This window comes from Mus musculus, chromosome 19 (assembly GCF_000001635.26).
Source record: "Mus musculus strain C57BL/6J chromosome 19, GRCm38.p6 C57BL/6J".
NCBI classification, from domain to species: domain Eukaryota; kingdom Metazoa; phylum Chordata; class Mammalia; order Rodentia; family Muridae; genus Mus; species Mus musculus.
This window is the reverse complement of record NC_000085.6, coordinates 52,913,148-52,933,884: the sequence shown is the minus strand read 5'-3', so window position 1 is coordinate 52,933,884 and position 20,737 is coordinate 52,913,148. Positions and strand designations below refer to the sequence as shown.

General features: G+C 44.6%; 1 protein-coding gene and 1 long non-coding RNA gene across 3 annotated transcripts in view; one reads left to right on the top strand and one right to left on the bottom strand.

Moving 5' to 3' along the window:
• The window catches only part of Xpnpep1 (X-prolyl aminopeptidase (aminopeptidase P) 1, soluble), a 107,384-nt gene extending 104,778 nt beyond the window's left edge, over positions 1 to 2,606 (top strand). Inside the window, exon 21 of one of the 2 annotated variants that reach the window (XM_011247158.3) lies at positions 1,623 to 2,606. In XM_011247158.3, coding sequence (XP_011245460.1) covers positions 1,623 to 1,643 — 21 coding nt within the window. In that variant the 3' untranslated portion in view covers positions 1,644 to 2,606. The remainder of the gene's footprint in view (positions 1 to 1,622) is intronic. The other variant, XM_030250761.1, reaches the window with a different exon arrangement.
• A 4,347-nt stretch (positions 2,607 to 6,953) lies between these two features.
• On the bottom strand, positions 6,954 to 10,704 carry AA387883 (expressed sequence AA387883). Its single transcript, NR_030678.1, has 2 exons — positions 10,385 to 10,704; positions 6,954 to 8,312 (listed from the first exon to the last, which is right to left on the bottom strand). It is a non-coding gene; the product is annotated as an expressed sequence AA387883 (long non-coding RNA).
• Between the last annotated feature and the right edge of the window lie 10,033 nt (positions 10,705 to 20,737).

Genomic DNA, 20,737 nt, shown 5'->3' with positions numbered 1-20,737 from the left:
TGTTGCTCTGATACCATCTATTAGGCCCTCCCCAGAGGCCAAGTCGCTGAGGACTCATCTAATCATGACTTTGAACTTCTAGAACTATGAGCTAAATAAACCTTCTCACGAAGTTAGCTTGCTTGAGGTATTTTGTTGTATCAATGGGAAACCGAGTAACGGAGACAGTCTCGTCCTCACAGTTGAAGTAGGAAATACCAACAAAACTCTCTCACTCCTATGGTGTGAAAATGACCCTTTACTGTAGCTCAGGAGAATACAGATAGACCGGTTTTGAGTCTGTGAGGTACCACAGCGAATGACATGGTGATTTACTGCAGGAAGAAGACCTTGGAAAAACAGAGGCTCTGTGACCCATCTGTTGTAACTGCGTGGAGAGCTGAGTCCTCGTCAGGTTCCCTGAGGTGTTTTCCAGCTGAAGGGGCTTTTAGCATCTGCCTTGCCAGAGAGCACATGAGGAGGTCTCTGGAGGATATACTGGAAAAACAGCATAGGCCCGAGCCTCGCCTTTGGGGACAACTTTAAAGCTAGGTTTAGTGCAATGCAGAATTTGGTAACCTTCAGGGGGCTTCAGAATTCCCCATGGGGGGATTAAAACAGATTGATGGGCTCCACTCCCAACAGTTTTTTTCCTTCCTTCCTTCCTTCCTTCCTTCCTTCCTTCCTTCCTTCCTTCCTTCCTTCCTTCCTATTTGCATTGCATCCAAATTAAAGCCCCCATCCCTTAGGCCTGCCTTTACAAGTCCCTCCCCCATTATCCCCTTCCCTTTTCCTCAGAGAAGAGGAAGCCTGCGAGAAGCGGGTGCGGCCATGAAACCCACTTGTTTACTGCCTTGCCTGAGCATGTGCAGTGAGGCTGCATGCATGGGCTGCCTGCCAGGCTGGACAGTTCCTCGTGATCCAGACCTGTCAGCCTATCTGTGAACGACCTAAGCTCATGCCTGGAGCGTGTGTGTGTGTGTGTGTGTGTGTGTGTGTGTGTGTGTGAATTCTGATTGGATGAGGTGGAGCTAGGAGGTGAGTCGCCGTGAGTAGTGAGTTGTAGAGTTTAGCCCTGGCCCTAGGTAGAAGCCAGTAGTAATGAAGAGAGTAGGTTTAGCCCTTGCTGTGAGTAAAAGTAGAGTAAGAGAAGCTGTAGAATAGGAGTAGGTTAGCCCTTGCCCTAAGAAGAAGCTGCTGGGGAAGCGAGCTGTAAAAGAAAAAGCCCGAAGTAAAGATGTTGCTGCGTGAACCCGACTTGGTGTCTGTGTGTGTTCGTGTCGCTGCCGGCTCGGAGGACCAAATGACAGAAGCCCCCTCGGGTACTACCCCACCCTTGTCCTCAAAGGATTAGGTGGTCCAGGTAGGGAAGGGGATCCAATGGCAGGCAGCAGAGACAGTGACAACCCCTGCTCCAGTTGTTAGGGGACCCATATGAAGACCCAAACTGCATGTCTGCTACAAATGTGTGTGGGGCCTAGGCCCAGCCCATGCGTGCTCCTGGGCTGGTGGTTTAGCTTCTTTGAGATCCCATGGGCCTCACAGTAGGCTGCTAATAGCCTACACTTAGTTGATCTGTAGGTCTTCTCGTGGTGTCCTTGACCCCTCATGCTCACTCAGTTCTATCCCTTTCCTTTCCACAGGACTCACGGAGCTCTGCCTGATGGATGGCTATGGGTCTCTGCATCTGTTCCATTGTTGGGAGCCGCGCCCACATTCGCCGTTACAAGATGGCGCTGACAGCTGTGTTCTAAGTGGTAAACAAATAATCTGCGCATATGCCGAGGGTGGTTCTCCACTCCATGTGCTCTGCCTTCCCCGTGACGTCAACTCGGCCGATGGGCTGCAGCCAATCAGGGAGTGACACGTCCTAGGCGAAATATAACTCTCCTAAAAAAGGGACGGGGTTTCGTTTTCTCTCTCTCTTGCTTCTTGCACTCTGGCTCCTGAAGATGTAAGCAATAAAGCTTTGCCGCAGAAGATTCTGGTTTGTTGCGTCTTTCCTGGCCGGTCGTGAGAACGCGTCTAATAAGAATTGGTGCTGAAATCCGGGACGAGAAATTCCGGGACGAGAAAAAATCCGGGAAGAAAAAACCCGGGAGGAAACTCGGGACGGGAGCTTCACCGGCGCAAGGAAGATCCCTCATTCCAGAACCAGAACTGCGGGTCGCGGTAATAAAGGTTCCCGTAAAGCAGACTGTTAAGAAGGATTCAACTGCATGAATTCAGAACTTTTCAGCTGGGGAACGAGAGTACCAGTGAGTATAGCTTTACGAGGTAAGCCTGGCCTTGAACTTTCTAAGGAAATTCAAGACAGTCTATCAGAAGTAAAGTGGAAAATAGCTTTATAAGGTATGTTTGGCCTTGAATTTTCTCTAGTGTTAGAAGCCCTTTTGTTCCTTTTCACATGTTATCAAGTGGTTAAGGCAGGGCGGATTCTAGATGAAATTCAGGACAATCTATCAGAAGTAAAGCGGGGAGAGAGAGTAGGAGCAAAGAGAAAATATGGTTCACAAAATAAGTATACAGGCCTTTCCAAGGGTCTTGAACCCGAGGAAAAGTTTAGGTCAGGTAAGAATACCTGGGGAGAGATTAGAAGGAAGGAGAAGGAAAAAGAAAAGAAAAAAGATCAATCAGCGGAGGCTTCTAGGAGAAGGAGCCTCTACTCATCACTAGGTGAGCTCAAGGAGCCAGTTTTTAATAGTTCTGAATCAGATGAAAAGGCTATTAGGGCCTGGAAGGCGCTCTCCCGAGCAGGTGAAGCCACTGGACAATAATGACAGAGGCAGGCTCTTGCAGCCTACAAGGTCTTATTGTCCACCCTGGAGTTGTAGATCAGGATTGTAAAGGGGAACTTCAGGTTCTCTGTTCTTGTCCTCAAGTTGTCTTTTCTATATCACAAGGGGACAGAATAGCTCAACTAATAATTTTGCCAAGCCTACATGGCTGTTTTTTCTTCCTCTGATATTCCTAGAGCTGCAAGAGGGATTGGTTCTACTAAAAATGATTCTGATTACTTAATAATGCCTTTAGATTGTTGTCAAATTTTATCTACTCACGTAGGGGTAAACCCTCGTGGCGTCAGGCCATTACAGGTCTGACAAATGGATGTCACGCATATTTCCTCCTTTGAGAGAAATCAATATTTACATGTTTAGAAGAAACCCACTTAAAAATGGGATTGTGGTATATACTGATGGATCAAAAACTGGCATAGGTGCCTATGTGGCTAATGGTAAAGTGGTATCCAAACAATATAATGAAAATTCACCTCAAGTGGTAGAATGTTTAGTGGTTTTAGAAGTTTTAAAAACCTTTTTAGAACCCCTTAATATTGTGTCAGATTCCTGTTATGTGGTTAATGCAGTAAATCTTTTAGAAGTGGCTGGAGTGATTAAGCCTTCCAGTAGAGTTGCCAATATTTTTCAGCAAATACAATTAGTTTTGTTATCTAGAAGATTTCCTGTTTATATTACTCATGTTAGAGCCCATTCAGGCCTACCTGGCCCCATGGCTCTGGGAAATGATTTGGCAGATAAGGCCACTAAAGTGGTGGCTGCTGCCCTATCATCCCCGGTAGAGGCTGCAAGAAATTTTCATAACAATTTTCATGTGATGGCTGAAACATTACGCAGTCGTTTCTCCTTGACAAGAAAAGAAGCCCGTGACATTGTTACTCAATGTCAAAGCTGCTGTGAGTTCTTGCCAGTTCCTCATGTGGGAATTAACCCACGCGGTATTCGACCTCTACAGGTCTGGCAAATGGATGTTACACATGTTTCTTCCTTTGGAAAACTTCAATATCTCCATGTGTCCATTGACACATGTTCTGGCATCATGTTTGCTTCTCCGTTAACCGGAGAAAAGGCCTCACATGTGATTCAACATTGTCTTGAGGCATGAAGTGCTTGGGGAAAACCCAGACTCCTTAAGACTGATAATGGACCAGCTTATACGTCTCAAAAATTCCAGCAGTTCTGCCGTCAGATGGACGTGACCCACCTGACTGGACTTCCATACAACCCTCAAGGACAGGGTATTGTTGAGCGTGCGCATCGCACCCTCAAAACCTATCTTATAAAACAGAAGAGGGGAATTGAAGAGATTTTACCCCGAGCACCAAGAGTGTCTGTGTCTTTGGCACTCTTTACACTCAATTTTTTAAATATTGATGCTCATGGCCATACTGCGGCTGAACGTCATTGTTCAGAGCCAGATAGGCCCAATGAGATGGTTAAATGGAAAAATGTCCTTGATAATAAATGGTATGGCCCGGATCCTATTTTGATAAGATCCAGGGGAGCTATCTGTGTTTTCCCACAGAATGAAGACAACCCATTTTGGATACCAGAAAGACTCACCCGAAAAATCCAGACTGACCAAGGGAATACTGATGTCCCTCGTCTTGGTGATGTCCAGGGCGTCAATAATAAAAAGAGAGCAGCGTTGGGGGATAATGTCGACATTTCCACTCCCAATGACGGTGATGTATAATGCTCAAGTATTCTCCTGCTTTTTTACCACTAACTGGGAACTGGGTTTGGCCTTGATTCAGACAGCCTTGGCTCTGTCTGGACAGGTCCAGACGACTGACACCATTAACACTTTGTCAGCCTCAGTGACTACAGTCATAGATGAACAGGCCTCAGCTAATGTCAAGATACAGAGAGGTCTCATGCTGGTTAATCAACTCATAGATCTTGTCCAGAAACAACTAGATGTATTATGACAAATAACTCAGCTGGGATGTGAACAAAAGTTTCCGGGATTGTGTGTTATTTCCATTCAGTATGTTAAATTTACTAGGGCAGCTAATTTGTCAAAAAGTCTTTTTCAGTATATGTTACAGAATTGGATGGCTGAATTTGAACAGATCCTTCGGGAATTGAGACTTCAGGTCAACTCCACGCGCTTGGACCTGTCGCTGACCAAAGGATTACCCAATTGGATCTCCTCAGCATTTTCCTTCTTTAAAAAATGGGTGGGATTAATATTATTTGGAGATACACTTTGCTGTGGATTAGTGTTGCTTCTTTGATTGGTCTGTAAGCTTAAGGCCTAAACTAGGAGAGACAAGGTGGTTATTGCCCAGGCGCTTGCAGGACTAGAACATGGAGCTCCCCCTGATATATGGTTATCTATGCTTAGGCAATAGGTCGCTGGCCACTCAGCTCTTACATCTCACGAGGCTAGACTCATTGCACGGGATAGAGTGAGTGTGCTTCAGCAGCCCGAGAGAGTTGCACGGCTAAGCACTGCAATGGAAAGGCTCTGCGGCATATATGAGCCTATTCTAGGGAGACATGTCATCTTTCATGAAGGTTCAGTGTCCTAGTTCCCTTCCCCCAGGCAAAACGACACGGGAGCAGGTCAGGGTTGCTCTGGGTAAAAGCCTGTGAGCCTAAGAGCTAATCCTGTACATGGCTCCTTTACCTACACACTGGGGATTTGACCTCTATCTCCACTCTCATTAATATGGGTGGCCTATTTGCTCTTATTAAAAGGAAAGGGGGAGATGTTGGGAGCCGCGCCCACATTCGCCGTTACAAGATGGCGCTGACAGCTGTGTTCTAAGTGGTAAACAAATAATCTGCGCATATGCCGAGGGTGGTTCTCCACTCCATGTGCTCTGCCTTCCCCGTGACGTCAACTCGGCCGATGGGCTGCAGCCAATCAGGGAGTGACACGTCCTAGGCGAAATATAACTCTCCTAAAAAAGGGACGGGGTTTCGTTTTCTCTCTCTCTTGCTTCTTGCACTCTGGCTCCTGAAGATGTAAGCAATAAAGCTTTGCCGCAGAAGATTCTGGTTTGTTGCGTCTTTCCTGGCCGGTCGTGAGAACGCGTCTAATAAGATTCCATCTCCTGCTGGATGAGGCCTCGGGGGAGACAGTTTTGCTAGGTTCCTGTTTGTCGTTCCTTGTCTGGCCAGCCTGGACGCTCCTTGTTCAACAGACCTGACGGAGGTCAGCAGAGCAGTGGCCAGACAATGGAGCTCTCCCAACATTTCTTTTTTTGGATAAATATTATATATATGTATATATACATATACATATACATATACATATACATATACATATACATATACATATACATATACATATACATATACATATACATGTGTGTATATACATATACATATACATATACACACATATATATATATACATATACATATACATATATATATATATATGTTTGTGTGTGTGTGTGTGTGTGTGTGTGTGTGTGAACAGAAGCCAAGGAAAGTGTCAGATCTCTTGGAGCTGGAATTACAGGCAGATGTGAGTTTCCTGATGTGGGTACTGTGAACTGAACCTGGGTCCTCAGAGAGTTAACCACTGAGCCATCTCTCTAGTGGGGCAGGGGGTGGGGGTGGCACTTGTATCTTTAATTCATATTCGACTTCTCTACTAGAGAAAGTTGGAAATGAGTAAAAGACAGTTGAATGGTGAGTCTAGCATGTAGAATTTAACAATTTTGCCCCTCCCAGGTAAGGACTTTCCCCACTGTGTATATACAAAACTGCTCTTTAAAAAACACGCACAAGATCATAAAGGTGCAGGTTGCTCTTTCTGTCTTAGTGTCTGCGCATAGTCAGCCAGCGCTATTTACAGAGCTAACCTCAATCTATAAAGCAAATTCTTCTCTCTCTTAGCCATATACACGCATAGATCATCAATCCCAAATCAATGTGCTCATTTGGATGCAGAGAAAAAGATTAAATGAATGCGTAACTAATCACTCAAAGTAAAAATGTGTTATCTGTCCCACTGCTGCTTGAATGAGAGTCAGGGAGGTTGTGTTTGTCCCTCACTCTCATGAAAAGGATTCTTACTGGTCCAGCTTGGGCCATGAAGTGTGTTAATTATGTTATTGATCTGGAATCCTCGCTCCCATTTCCAGGAATTAATCCATCTATAATCTTTTCATGGTTTCTTGGTGGACAAGTGACAGTGAAGAAACTTACAGGATGGCCAGAGAACGGAAAATCATTTTATTTATGGGCCAAGGTTTTTATAAAACTATGGCCCGTGGAATCTGGGAATCTTTGAAATGAACGTCAGCCCTGGGATAGTCAACCTGGATGTGGGCACTGGTGTTAGCATCTGCATTTGACAAGATAGTTTAAGACAGAGGTCAGTCTCAGGGAGGAAGGGTTGAAAGCAGTCAGGCAGATACAGAGATCTCGGAGATTCTGAGACCTGCAGGGTTGCAATGTGAAATTGCTTTTGATTTTTCCAAAGGCATGGTCATTAACTATTTAGAACATTGCCACGAAGACACCTCAGAGCAAATGACCCTCACCAAAACAGAGACAGAGACAGGATCACCAAGTAGACACCAGCACCTAGGCAAACGCATTGTTAGAAAGGCCAGGGTTGTGGTTCCAGCCAACCTCTGTCCCCTGATCAGACCAACACACCGTTCTCCCAGCAGCTGCAAGTGCTAGCTGCTCATAGCTCACACTTCCATCTTTCCCAAATGCTCACCTTCAGGTTACTAGGCCTGTCCTGAAACTTCCACCCATGTCTCACCACCTGTAACCTTCCCAGAAACAATTATCAATGGTTTTTGATAACTGGATGAAGGAGGCAGAGTTTTGTGTGGCGAGCTAAAGCAGCCCTTAACATTAAGTGCTCATTGAAGCACGGGAACGTGGTTGTGCTTCATGTGTTTGTGGAATACAGGTAACACCAGTAAGACTGGGCCACTGAATTTAAGCATCTCTCTCTCCGGGATGTATATAAAAAGGACCCAGCTTGTCAGCATCGTCCTTTCTCCATTTTTTCTGATATTTTTACTGGTTTGAACAAGAATAGGAGAAGTGTTGAACATTGCGTTGTACAGGAGACTAGCTCTGAAGCTTTCTCTCAAAAGCCTTAGTGACTGCACTAAGAGAATTGATGAGAATAACAAGAGAAGGGAGTCACGACTGCCCAAAATATCTCCGCAGGTGAATGTGGCTGACCTTCTGAGGCAGAATTCTGGAAACTGTCAGAGGCAATGCAGCATCGCTGTGCAGCCCCATGCAGCCAGAAGTCGTGGCCATGCCACAGCCTCTGTGGCTCTGCCTTTTCTCTTAGCAGTTGGTATGGAGACATGCAACGGTTGCGAGAGATGCCCGAGCAAAGCCTGCTGGCTCTTCTTATTCCGGCCTTGGCTGATGGAGCTCTCCAGCCTCCTCTCTTAGGCCCGTGTTGTCTTACTTCCTAATAAGTCAATGGTGCACATGCCATGATGTGCACGTGTGTCCATACCATGATGTGCACATGTGTCCATCCTTTCTGTGGCCATGGCTTCAATCACAAGAAACCCCATTCTTAATTTGGTCCTTTAAGGGAAGAAAAGTGATCTGATTTATTTTGGAAGGTTTCACATACTTTTTTTTTATTAGCTATTTTCTTCATTTACATTTCAAATGCTATCCCGAAAGTCCCCTATACCCTTCACCTCCCCTGCTCCCCAACCCATCCACTCCTGCTTCCTGGCCCTGGCATTCCCCTGTACTGGGGCATATGATCTTCACAAGACCAAGGGCCACTCCTCTCATTGATGGCCTACTAGGCCATCTTCTGTCACATATACAACTAGAGACACAGTTCTGGGGGGGGGGTACTGGTTAGTTCATATTGTTGATCCTCCTATTGGGTTCCCAACACATACATTTTTAAAGCAGGATTTGCACCACACAAAAGACAATGGCTGTGGGATGGTAAACTATGCCAGGAAGCTTGGTGGGTAGAGCAGGTTGAGACCCTGGAAACTCACACCTGAGACGGTAGGCGCCTCCCTTCTCCCTGCCAGATTCCTGGCCCTGGAACACATGCCACACTTCCCACATAAGGAAACATGACTTGTGGCCAGAACAGAGTTCTCCAAGCTACTGAGATACCTAAAGGCCCCGAGGATTTAGCCAATAAGCTCTCCTTCTCAGACATTCCTCCCTGCAAAAGGTTCACCCTGAGAAGTTGGGATGGTATGCATCCATTTTCCCACGATGAACAGTCAATAAAGAGTTTAGAACCACGGACTGTCTCTTTCATCAAGATCTGCCATGGGGAGCCACGGAGAAGGTATTAGACTGTCGAGCCGCAGTTAATCTGTAGAAAGCCTTTCTGTGCTCCCAGCCACAACCACCACCAAGCTAAGAACAATCACAGCTGAGCTAAACCGGAGTTCCCCATTGCCCCTGGCCAGGCTAGTCACAGTCCTCAGCTCAACCCCCAGACTCTGCTCTCAACTCTTCATGACTCAGCAACACCTAGATGTCCAGGAGTTTGGGAGCACCTGGTTCCAGTCCTATCAGGGGCCTGTGGACATTTCATTCCTGACTTCTCTGTGCATTCCTCCAGGAACAACTGCCCCCTGTCCCGCCCCCGGAAGTCAGGGAATACATCTTTCTCACATCTCAGACTAAGTTTCCTAGCCTGGGAGCAGTGTCTCTGTGTTTCCCCAAAGCCCAGCACCCAGCCGGTGCAGGCCTGGGATAAACGCCGTCAAACTCACCGAAAGGCCTTCCCAAAGGCTGTGCCCTGTGGCAGGGCAGAACGCTGACTCACAGTCTGCTAAGATCTTTCCCCGTTGTGCACTATTCTGAATAATGTACTTTCCTTTCCGCTGTTCCACGCAGGCTTCTGTGAGTGTCACCAGTCTCGAGCCTCATTGGCTTCCTTCTGTTTTCTCCCTGCCTGGAAGCCCAGAGCCTCTATCCATTCTGTTCTCTTAGTTCAGAGTGAGTTTCCTCCTAATCTTTTGGTTAAGTTTCTACCCACTTTCCCAAGGGCTTGGCCATCCTTCAATGCAGCCTTGCAGAGCTGTTGGTAGTGTGAGCTTCATAGGCAGAGAGCCCGGATTTGTGCCCAATTACTGCTTACAATTACCCTAAGAAATCCAAAACCATCTAGGCATTAATTTTGTCATCTGTATAATGGGAGTATCTCAGAGACTTAGACATGTAACCCAGGGGGAGTCTGGGTAAATGGCACTGCTGGTACAAGATTTAATTCTCTAAGCACTCAGATAGAATAAAATCCCAACTGTGCCTGCTCATTATCTATGGGCAACATTTACAATAAAATCAGTGGGCAAGTTATTCTCACAAGCTCTAGCTTTGAGTATGCTAGGGATGTGAGAGCGTGCGACCAGGAGAGAGCGTGCGACCAGGATGCGTTCGAACTGTCAGGAATAAATCTAATAATTAATAATAACAATAAATCTACAGCTATGGGAGAAAACTACAATGATACAAACCAATTGTATTTGGAGCTAATGGCATAACTAGATTTAAAACAAAACAAAACAAAACAAAACAAAACACCAAAAACAACTTAAAAACGACCAGAAAATGAGGTAAGGACGAATTACGCTAATTCTAGCAACCGCTGTGCTGAGAGGAGAACTTACCAGAAAGGAAACAGCATTCGCTGTACATCTCAATCCCTAGGCAAGCGGCAGGTGTTCCCGCGAACCCCAGGGGCCCAACTGAGAGCAGTGTTCGCCTGAGGGAGCTTTGCAGACTTGACTTGCTGCGGGTAGACAGATCTGAAAAGGCCTGCGAGTTTAGGCCCCACGGATGTTCAAAACTCACCAGACAAAAGTGCATTCTAAGACAAAGCCCCACAGTGAGTAGAAAGAACTGCTGGGCATAAGATCCAACGTGAATGGCAGGAGGTCAACAGAGACGAAGAAGAAAGGCAGGCTTTCATGAAAGCGAGCCAGACAGTGAGGAAAAGGACAAGGTACGGCGAGCATTCCGCGGAGCCGGCAGAAGAGGGCGCTCCCGAGCCATGGAAACGATCCCATTTCATATTTAAAAAAAAAAAAAAACCAAAACAAAAAACACCCAAAACAAAAAACCACCAACAACCCAAACCCACACAATGTAAGATTAAGATCTGATAACATAAAAAAGATGCTAGAAATAAAAAGAAGGGAATAAGGAACATGATAACGTTTCTGCAAACAATTAAAGCATGCCGGAAATAACATGTTTACAAAGTTGAAGGCGCATCCTCTCAAGAGCAGAGCGGAGCAGGCTGAGGAATTTTTCAGGTCGCTTGCAGAAGGGATCCGGTAGGAAACTGTTGTGTTTTTTAATCCCCTCCCCTAGAAAAAGACACCTAAGGTGTCAGGTAGGCAAGGAGCTTAGTTTTAAGTTGACCAGAGCTTTAATGACCATCAAGAGCAGAAGGCTGGATCTTGGATGGATAATGGAGCCAAGAATGGACTCCAGAATACAAGAGTCAAGAGGAGTGCAACCAGGCCAGAAATCAAGTAGAAAACAGAATTGGGAAGTGCTTTGGGAAAGTGTTTATACACGCTGTTAGAGCTCTTTCAATCTCTCTTAATAGTTGATGCATGAACAGCCCACAGGAACATTAAAATGGCTTAAAGTCACAGACTATGTGACTACATTCATGGACGATCGGTGCCTAAAGGGAGGGAGGGAGTGACTTGAAACAGGGTGCGATCAAGATCAGTACAGAGGCAGGGGGTCTGGTTGTGTGTGCTGTCTTTACTAGAGAGACCTGCAGTGGGTGTTTCTGTCCCCTTAAGCCCGCCCTGATCTGTTTCTGCCTCCTTAAACCCACACTGATGTGTCTTACCTGCCCTTCCTTTGGACCACTGAGGTCATACGCTTGAGCAACTGCGCATGCTCACTGTAATCCCCAGCCCTTTATCCCACCATTTTCTCCACATTCGCGGTGCTCTCAGGTCCTTCTCACTGGGTTAGGCTCCGGCTGTGTCCACACACATGGAAAGGTCTCTGATGTCAGCATCTCCCTTCTCTGGACTCCAGCGGCATCACAGACTCTGAAATCCTACCTATAGGTCAATAATTGCCCGATATGTTTTCCTATCTCTGACCTTTCTTAGCAATTCCTCCTGCTTTCCTGACATTTCTACTTGGATATCTAAAAGACTCTTTATATATTTATCCTACCAACCCCCCACAACATAGGATTCTTTTCTCCCCATTCCTTCCATTCTTTCTCCTGTATTTACTAGCGAGTCTTCCTAAAAGCTAGTTTCTTTTCCTGAAATACCACACTTCACCTGTCAGGATACTATGGTGTCTTCTTTCTGAGCGGAACACCGTATCCGTCAACGACTCTGCATTTCTGCTAAGGAACCTTAGTGCTACAAACCATCCCTGCAAGGCAGCTGTCTCACAACTGCTCCCGAGCTTGCCCAGTACCTCGGTCTGTGTCCTCACAGTAGCTGGCACGACCATTCATGCTTGAGTGTTTTCTTACTGTACTTGGGAGAGAAAAACTTTCACGAGTGTGATGTATTGCTTGTTTATCTCTATCTGCTCGCCACGCTGGCCTTCATTAGGTAACTGGAAACTGTAAAGGATCTTTAGGATGAAAAGCTATGAATATCTCTCTCTCTCTCTCTCTCTCTCTCTCTCTCTCTCTCTCTCTCTCTCTCTCTCTCTCGCTTGGTGCAGGAGTGACTGTAAAGTCCCTGTGCCTGATGGGCTGAGGGTATGTTTGAGGGGCCAGATGAATGGTAGGACATAGACCAGAAGTATGAAGAGAGGGAACGTCCCTGAGGGGTTTAACCACCATATTTAGGGGATTTCACCGGTCGACTCATTAGATTGGCTGCCGACTACAATTCCGCTCTTAACGATTGGCTCCTTTAGACTTAGGGCGTGGCCATAGTCAAAGGGAGGAAACAGCAGGAAGAACATTCTTCTGGTCCTTTGGTGTAATGATGTCTCTGAGAACAGAAGCATGGGGATGGGGTGGGGTGGGTGGGTTCCTGTACATGAGTCCTTGGTGAAAGGAAGATACTAGGGACTTCTGGCTTGGGCCCATTGCCCATTGCTTCCATAGGAGTAGAAGAATCAAATATCTCCTGATTTCTCCTATTGGTCCAAGCCTTCCTCTTGTCTGGAGGGTCAGAAACTCAGGGATAGCTCCCACCCCCAATTCAGGAAATAATAGCTACCAAGGGGCCTTTGTAAGAAGAGTCAGGGGGAGCTCAGAGGAGTGTAGCATGGAAGGTGTGAGTCTTTCTGTCTCCATCTGTTTGAATTAGATCTCCCCTTATAGGCTTGCATGTTTGAATACTTGGTCTCTAGTTGGTGGAACTGCTTGGGAAGGATCAGGAGGTGTGGCATTGTTGAAGGAGGGTTGCCACTGGAGATAGGACAGAGATTTTAAATGATTTATGTGGCTCCCAGTCTCTCTCTCTCTCTCTGTCTCTCTCTGTCTCTGCCTCCTGATTGCAGCTAAGGACATAAACTGTTAGCTGTTCCATCTTGTCTTTGCTCTGCCATCATGGACTCTAAATCCCTGAAACCATAAGACCAATTAAATGCTTTCTTTTATAAGTTGTCTTGGTCATAGTGCTTTGTCATAGCAGTAGAAAAGTCACTAAGAACCATAACTTTCAGGAGATGGTAGACAAGGAAAAAATGCCTCTTTGTACTCCTGGTAGTTTTAAAATGAGAGTAACATTATGTTTGGACCAAGTAGCTAGACTTTTAAGCAATTATATGCACACAATTCTAGGTTTCATTTTCTTCTATGTCTTTTGGTTCTCTTTCTTTTTTCTTTTTGCTCTTCTTTTTACTTCAGTCTGGCCTTTACTCACTCCTGTTGTTTGCAGGTAGACTATTAATTAATGAAGCAATGACTCAATGCCTTTCACTGTTGTTTGTAAGCTGCATTTCTAGCTGCACATATCATAGGTTCATGCATAGTCCCCTAACCACCGTTAGGAATAGCTGAGGCTTTTGTCTTGTAGACATTTCTTTTTTTCCTGTATAGATCTTTAGTTTCTTCTATTATTTTCATGCATGAGCCTCAAACACAACTCCTTTGTAGGTCTTCAGAGTTAATGACAAAATTCCTATCTGTGCCCTGAAAGCCAATGGCAGAGAGAGGCTTTCTCAGGGTCCTTGGCCTAGAACTTCCAGTTTAGTAGAGTAGACTGACAGAAAGCTGAGGGCTCAGTTTGGTAGGTAGGATGTATTTTTCTAGTGATTGATCATTCATTATTCGTAAATTGTAGGCATGGGTTCCTGCTGAGGCCAGTGAGTTATGTAGAAGCCATTAAACAGCAAAGCTCCTCCCTCCCTATTCTCTGCAGGGTGCTGATGCTGTTCAAGTCCCAGAGAAATAGGGGGATGCTCTTTGCAGTGATCATATGTTCCTTCAAAGCAGATTTCTACTTGTTGAAGTCTCATCTTGAGAGGCTTTGAGGAGGACCCGCTCTGATGTCAGTCTGGGCAGCTTTGCTTGGCTTTCTCTGCTCTCACTTAGCATGGATGCCTAGCTTGTGTAGATTAAACTGCACACACCACAGTGGGATGTGGAAGGAGAGCCCACGTCCATTCTTGCCTCTCCCATCCTTCGTTTGATTCAGTCCCCAGAGGGAGGGCTAAGGGAGACAGTGATGAGGATTCTGTGAGGATGAAGGCTCAAAGAAGTCCACTTGGGTCCTAGGATAATAAAGGCTGGGTTGACTGAGACTGGGTCATTTCTTCTATTTCTATAGGGAACTTCTCTAGTACCTCAGCTAAGTAAGGCATAGTGTCTCAGGAGCAGACTATGGGGTTTTCATAAGCACAAGGCCTGAAAAGAGAAAGATCAAGACAAATGTCCTACACATCAGTCTAGAATGCACTTGCTCTAATTTTCTGATAATCAAGGCAGTAGTGTGGAGGACTTGAGCAGAAATAGCTAACTGTTGAAAACCTACAGACAAAGAGATGAAGTTTCAATACGTGGGCCTGGCACTTCTTTTAACCTCATTGTGGCTCTTTCTATGTTTCTGATTTCTCATCTCTGACACGAGGAATCTGGGGTTAAGAGACCTGTTTGGTCCCTCCGAGATCTAATATTTCATGTCATTCTGGTATGCCACAGGGGTTATTTACAATTCTCAGATCAGGTTTTAGATGAGGTCTGTCCCTAGTTTCAAGCTTCTGTTCTGCTGCCCACTACATGGCCATGGATGCTATACCCCTAAGCTGTGCAGATCCTCACAGTCTTGCCATTGTTCAGCCTCTGACCTCCCTCCCAGTCATCTCTTCCTGAAATCTCTATGCTTCATTTCCTTTTCCATTCAGTCTCCTCTCAAGACCCTCGCTCTTGTTGATCCCTGAAGATGGAAGAAACCTTGAAACATCTTCACACAGATGGATTTCTTTACACAGCCACAGCCTTGAGGCTTTGTTTTCAGAGATGTCTGCCTATGCCACAGCATGTGAAATGCTATCCCTACTTGAACATTCTCTGCTTCCCTCCCTCACCCGATCATCCTCATAGCCTTTGTGACTATCTGAAATAAGATCAATATTTATTTTATGTGAGGTAAACTCCAAAAGGGTAGGACTCTTGTTTGTTTTACTTACCACTATACTTCTGTTTTACTTACCACTATCCTGCATCAGACATGTGTAAACCTTTATTGATAGAAAAATAACACAAATGACTCTTCAGCAATAGAGTGTGCACAGTCCAGTGTTTTTGAATAGACACCACAAAGGGAGTTCCTGGAATCAGCTGCCTTTTCTTAGTTTCTGAGTTCTGAGATTGGAAAGAGGTTTTCTACACATCAGTTCTGGCTAAAGATGAGTGAGAACCAACCTGATGCCCAGTATGATCAAGAAAAGAAGCACCAGGCTTCAAGGACTTACTGTTTGCTGGGCACATGCTAGGCACTGTGGCATGCAAAAATCTTTTACATCACACAACTTTACTGTAGGCACAATATGCCTCAGTTTGAACGGATAGAACTGGAACACCATGGGACTCAGTTGCTTGTCTCTGGGGCATGCTTCTTGGACTTGTTGGCTGGAAATCAGAGTCTGTCAATTTGTCTCCACCTCATTGTCTCTGTAGTGGGCATCTCCAAGGCAACCATCAAGACTCAGTTCCTTACTTGAACAACAGAGAAAAGCTATTCGACTTAGGCTTATATTTTATTACAGTGCGATACTCAGTTTACAATTAGAAAAGGCAGAGAAAGCATAGAGCTGAGTTTAACAAGGACCAGATGACAAATTTCTTGTTCTTTGCCAGTGAGTCAAATGGATGGCTCTTCATCCCTTCTTATGGGTGCATTTTTGGGCCTATTTTACAATGGTGTTAAATTATCTTTAACCAGAGAAGCTCATTAGGGCAGGTTTTTGTTTTTGGTTTTTGTTTTTTTTTTTAACTGGAGAATATCTAGACAGGCTTGTAAAGGTTGCCACTGTCCTGTACTATTCTGTCTCCAGCCAGAAATGGACAGAGCATTTGAATTAAGATGCCTGGGAAGTAAGAGATGTCTAAACATGAGATAGACCAGGCCTGAGTTCTGTTCAACTTGAGGATCTGAGATGCAGCAGGAAAGGGCCTGATGAGGTTTCCATGAACAGCGGTGTGAAGGGAGAAGGCTACCAAAGAGGAAGGCGGGGAAGCTGAAGCTGGCCTTGCCCTTTCACAGTTTTATTATTAATTATTATTATTATCATTATTATTATCATTATTATTATTATTATTATTGTTGTTGTTGTTATTGTTGTTGTTGTTGTTTTCTTTCTGCCACCCAAGAGCAAGGTAAAAAGCACACTGGGAAGGCACACATTTCTAGGAAAATGACACTGCTAGTATTCCTAGTTGTGTTTATTTGCCTTTGTAGCAGCCGAAGTTGGTTTTTCTGTGAATGGGAGTTAAGTGCAGCAGCCGTCGGGCTGGGATGGCCCAACAGTGAGTCTGGTCATTAATCATTGTCAAACCATTTGCTGTAACATTGCTAATATAGGGGTTCCTTTTGGTGACAGGATACTCAGGCATACTGTATTTTTCATAGTTTCTGTCACATTTTTTGCTGGTTGAAGCTTAGTACGAAACTTAGGATGAAATACGACCCCAGGCTTACTCGTATGAATTTTGAATTGAAATAAACTAAAGACATAATTATATACTTTGTACAATTTTACCGAGCCAGGAAGAGTCAATTGCCTTGCAGATAGAAAGTTCAGTTTGTTTTGTTGAATGGGAACTGAGCTTCACTTCATCAGGGGATTTCCAAGTCTCAAATGGCAAACCACTTAACGATTTAATGTATAGCCATCCAGATGGGAGCTCGGGTGTCTGAATGGGATACGTGCATATGGATAACTTATTTTAAGATTATGAATGCAGGGGAGACAAGTACGCTCTTTTATTTCAGCATAACATGAGGATGCATTTCCCAAATACATTAAATGATTATTTTGCTGGGCCAGCGAGGCAGCTCAGTGGGTAAAGTCATTTGCCACTAAGAATCTGAGTTTGATACCCAAGGACCCATTGACTTTAGCAAGATGTCCTCTGATCTCCACACATCTATTGTGGCATCAATGTGCCCCCATATATGCACATGTATGTGCATGCACACACAGGAAATAAAGGTAATACATGATTACATGACACTTTTACTGTTTTGTAGCAGATATAATAACTTTGTCCAGTCATCTATGGGGAGACCACTGTGGCTCCCTATGGAGGGACATAGAACCACAGTGGTCTCCCCCTGAACATGACAAGCGGTATTCTCAGGCTTATGAGGTAACAGGATCCTAGTAGTGACTGGGTTTGATTTTCTTTTTACTTTTGGGCCCATCAATGATTTAATAGTTTGTGTCCAAGTGACAGGTGCACCAATTCAGTGTGGGGTCAGGTGGCATTTTGTGATTATTTTTCAATACATGAATATGAGAAACTCATTTATGTTTTATAGTGAAAGTTCATTGATTATGCCTGTTACTGAGTGTATTAATCAGGGTTCTCTAGAGGAATAGCCCTTATAGTGTGAACACACCCACCCACACACACACACACACACACACACACACACACACACACACACACACACACACCCCACACACACACTTATTAGAATGACATAGATTTAGGTCCAGCTAGCACAACAGTGGCTATCTATCATTGAAAGGAACAAGAATACAGTAGTTTGTTCAGTCCACGAGGCAGGATGTCTCTGCTGGTTTTCAGTTTACACTAGAATCCCAAAGAAGTAGGTGCTAATGCCGGTGAAGGAATGGACTTGCCAGGAAAAGCGAGAGCAGATAGGTGAAGAGCGAAAGTTTCTTTCTTCCATGTCCTTTATATATGCTGCCCCCAGAAGGTGTGGCCCATGTCCTTTATATATGCTGTCCCCAGAGGGTGTGGCCCATGTCCTTTATATATGCAGCCCCCAGAGGGTGTGGTCCACGTCCTTTATATATGCCACCCCCAGAGGGTGTGGCCCATGTTCTTGATGTATGCTGCCCTCCAGAAGGTGTGGCCCATGTCCTTTATATATGCCGCCCCCAGAAGGTGTTGTGCCCAGATTAAAGGTTGATCTTCCCACCTCAAAAGGTCTGGATTAAAAGCAAGTCTTCCCATTTCAAATGATTTAAGTAGGAAAATGTCCCTCACACATACACCCAGATACTTAGGTTTTAGTTAATTCCAGATGTCGTCAAGTTGACAGCCAAGAATAGACACCTCACTGAGCTTTGCCTCTTTGTCTCATTTGTGAACGTTGACACAGCCTCATCAGCTGTTTGAGGGACACACAGTACAAGACAGGTCAGGTTTTCTAAGATCGTTGAGCCGTCCTCACCTTTGTATCATTGCTTTTGTTCTACAGGTTACAGAACGATTTTGGACAGTGTAAGGAAGAGATTGGCAAGCTACTCTTGGGTCAAATTCAGTTTATCACTTGTTTTTATAAATAAAATTCAGTGGGATCCAGTCACCATTTATTTCTCTGTTGCCTAAAGCTGCTTTTACCCTTCCACATTAGAGGTGACTTGCCCTGTAGCTGTGCAGTTACAACAAAAAGCAGAGAGGCTCCGGGGGTGCCAATTCCTAGGGCAGATGAGCTATCCCTTCGCCAAGTATATCTAGCTGGCATTTGAAGATGCACTAACAGTAAAAAGCATGAAGCAGTCAGACTGCAGTGGTTAAAAAAGCATGCGTTTGAAATGATTATTTCTGTTTCCTGCTCAACCATTCTGAGATGACAGAGACACTTCTCCACGTCAACTCTTCCCTCTTCCTCTCTGGTCTCACAGAACTGATGCTTGGTCAAAGCAAAATGCAATAGGCTCTAAGTCCATCTCTCAAGAGGCGTTATTGTCTATGTTAATACCACCCATCCATGAGCCTGGGAGATCTTTCCATCTTCTGAGATCTTCTTCAGTTTCTTTCTTCAAAGGCTTGGAGTTCTTGCCACACAGGTCTTTGGCTTGCTTGGTTAGAGGCATACCAACATATTTTATGTTGTTTGTGGCTATTTTGAAGGGTGTTGTCTCATTCACTTCTTTCTCAGTCCATTTATCATGTGTATAAAGGAGGCCTACTGGCTTCTTTGAGGTAATTTTGTATCTAGCCACTTTGCTGAAGTTGTTTATCGGGTGTAGCAGTTCTCTGGTAGAAGGTTGGGGTTGCTTATGTATACTATCATCATCCAAGAACAATGGCACATTGACTTCTTCCTTTCAAATTTGTGTTTCCTTGATTTCCTTTGGTATCTTATTGCTCTAGCTAGAACTTCCAGTATTATATTGAAGAGATAGGGAGAGAGTGGACAACCTTGTCTTGTCCCTGATTTTAGTGGAATTGCTTTAAGTTTCTCTCCATTTAATTTGATGTTGGCTCTTGCCTTGCTGTGCACTGTCTTTACTTTGTTTAAGTGTGGGCCTTGTATCACTGATCTAAGGTTTTTAACATGAAGGGGTGTAGGATTTTGTCGAAGGCCTTTTCAGCTTCTAATAAGATGATCACTTGGTTTGCCTCCACTCAGCAGCCAATGGAAAGAGATGCAGAGACTCACAGCCCAACATTAGATGGAGCTTGGGGAGTCCTGTGGAAGTGTTGGGGGATGGACTGGAGGACCTGAAGAGGTCAGGGACTCTATGGAAAGACCATCAGAGTCAACTAACCTGGATCCTTGGGGACTTCCAGAGACTGATCCACCAATCAAAGAATGAAAATAGGCTGGACCTAGGCCCCCTGAACATATGTAGCAGATGAAAACCTTGGTCTTCATGTGAGTTGGGGCTGTCCCTGAATCTGTTGCCTGCCTGTGGATCTTATTCCTTGAACTGGACCACCTTGTCTGTGCTCAGTGGGAGAGGATGTGCCTAGTCCTGCAGTGACTTGATTTTCCAGGGGTGAGGGTTGGAGGTGGGATGGGGAATGATACACAGGGGACTCCTCCTTCTCAGAGGATAAGGGGAGGAGGGTAGGGGAGAGGATCTGAGTGAGGGGTTACTAGAAGGAGAGGGAGCTGATATTGGGATATAAAGTGAATAAATAAATAAATAAAAATATAAAAAAGAAGCATTATTGTCTATTCCATATATGTACATACATATATATTTGTATATATATATATACACAAATATATATGTATATATGAAGTACTCTAAGTTCTGTCAAAATCTAGCGCCTGTATAGACATATCTATAGCTCTGACTTTGCTCTGACATGAGCAGGTCCTCTCACAAATGCCTTATTTCTTCCTTTCCCTTTTCTGTGTTTGTCTTGTAGATGATGTCGGATAGCAAATATTGAAATGTGTATATTTATGTAAAAATGGCATATTATGGATTCATACAGGTTTACCCATTCAAGAATATACTTTTATATCAGAAGGAAAGAAAAATGAAGAATGGTCAAAAAGAATGTAAAAACCTCTATCAAACCCTAAGAGCTCATGATTCCAAGTGTGCTGGGATAGACGCTAGATATGCCAAACAAG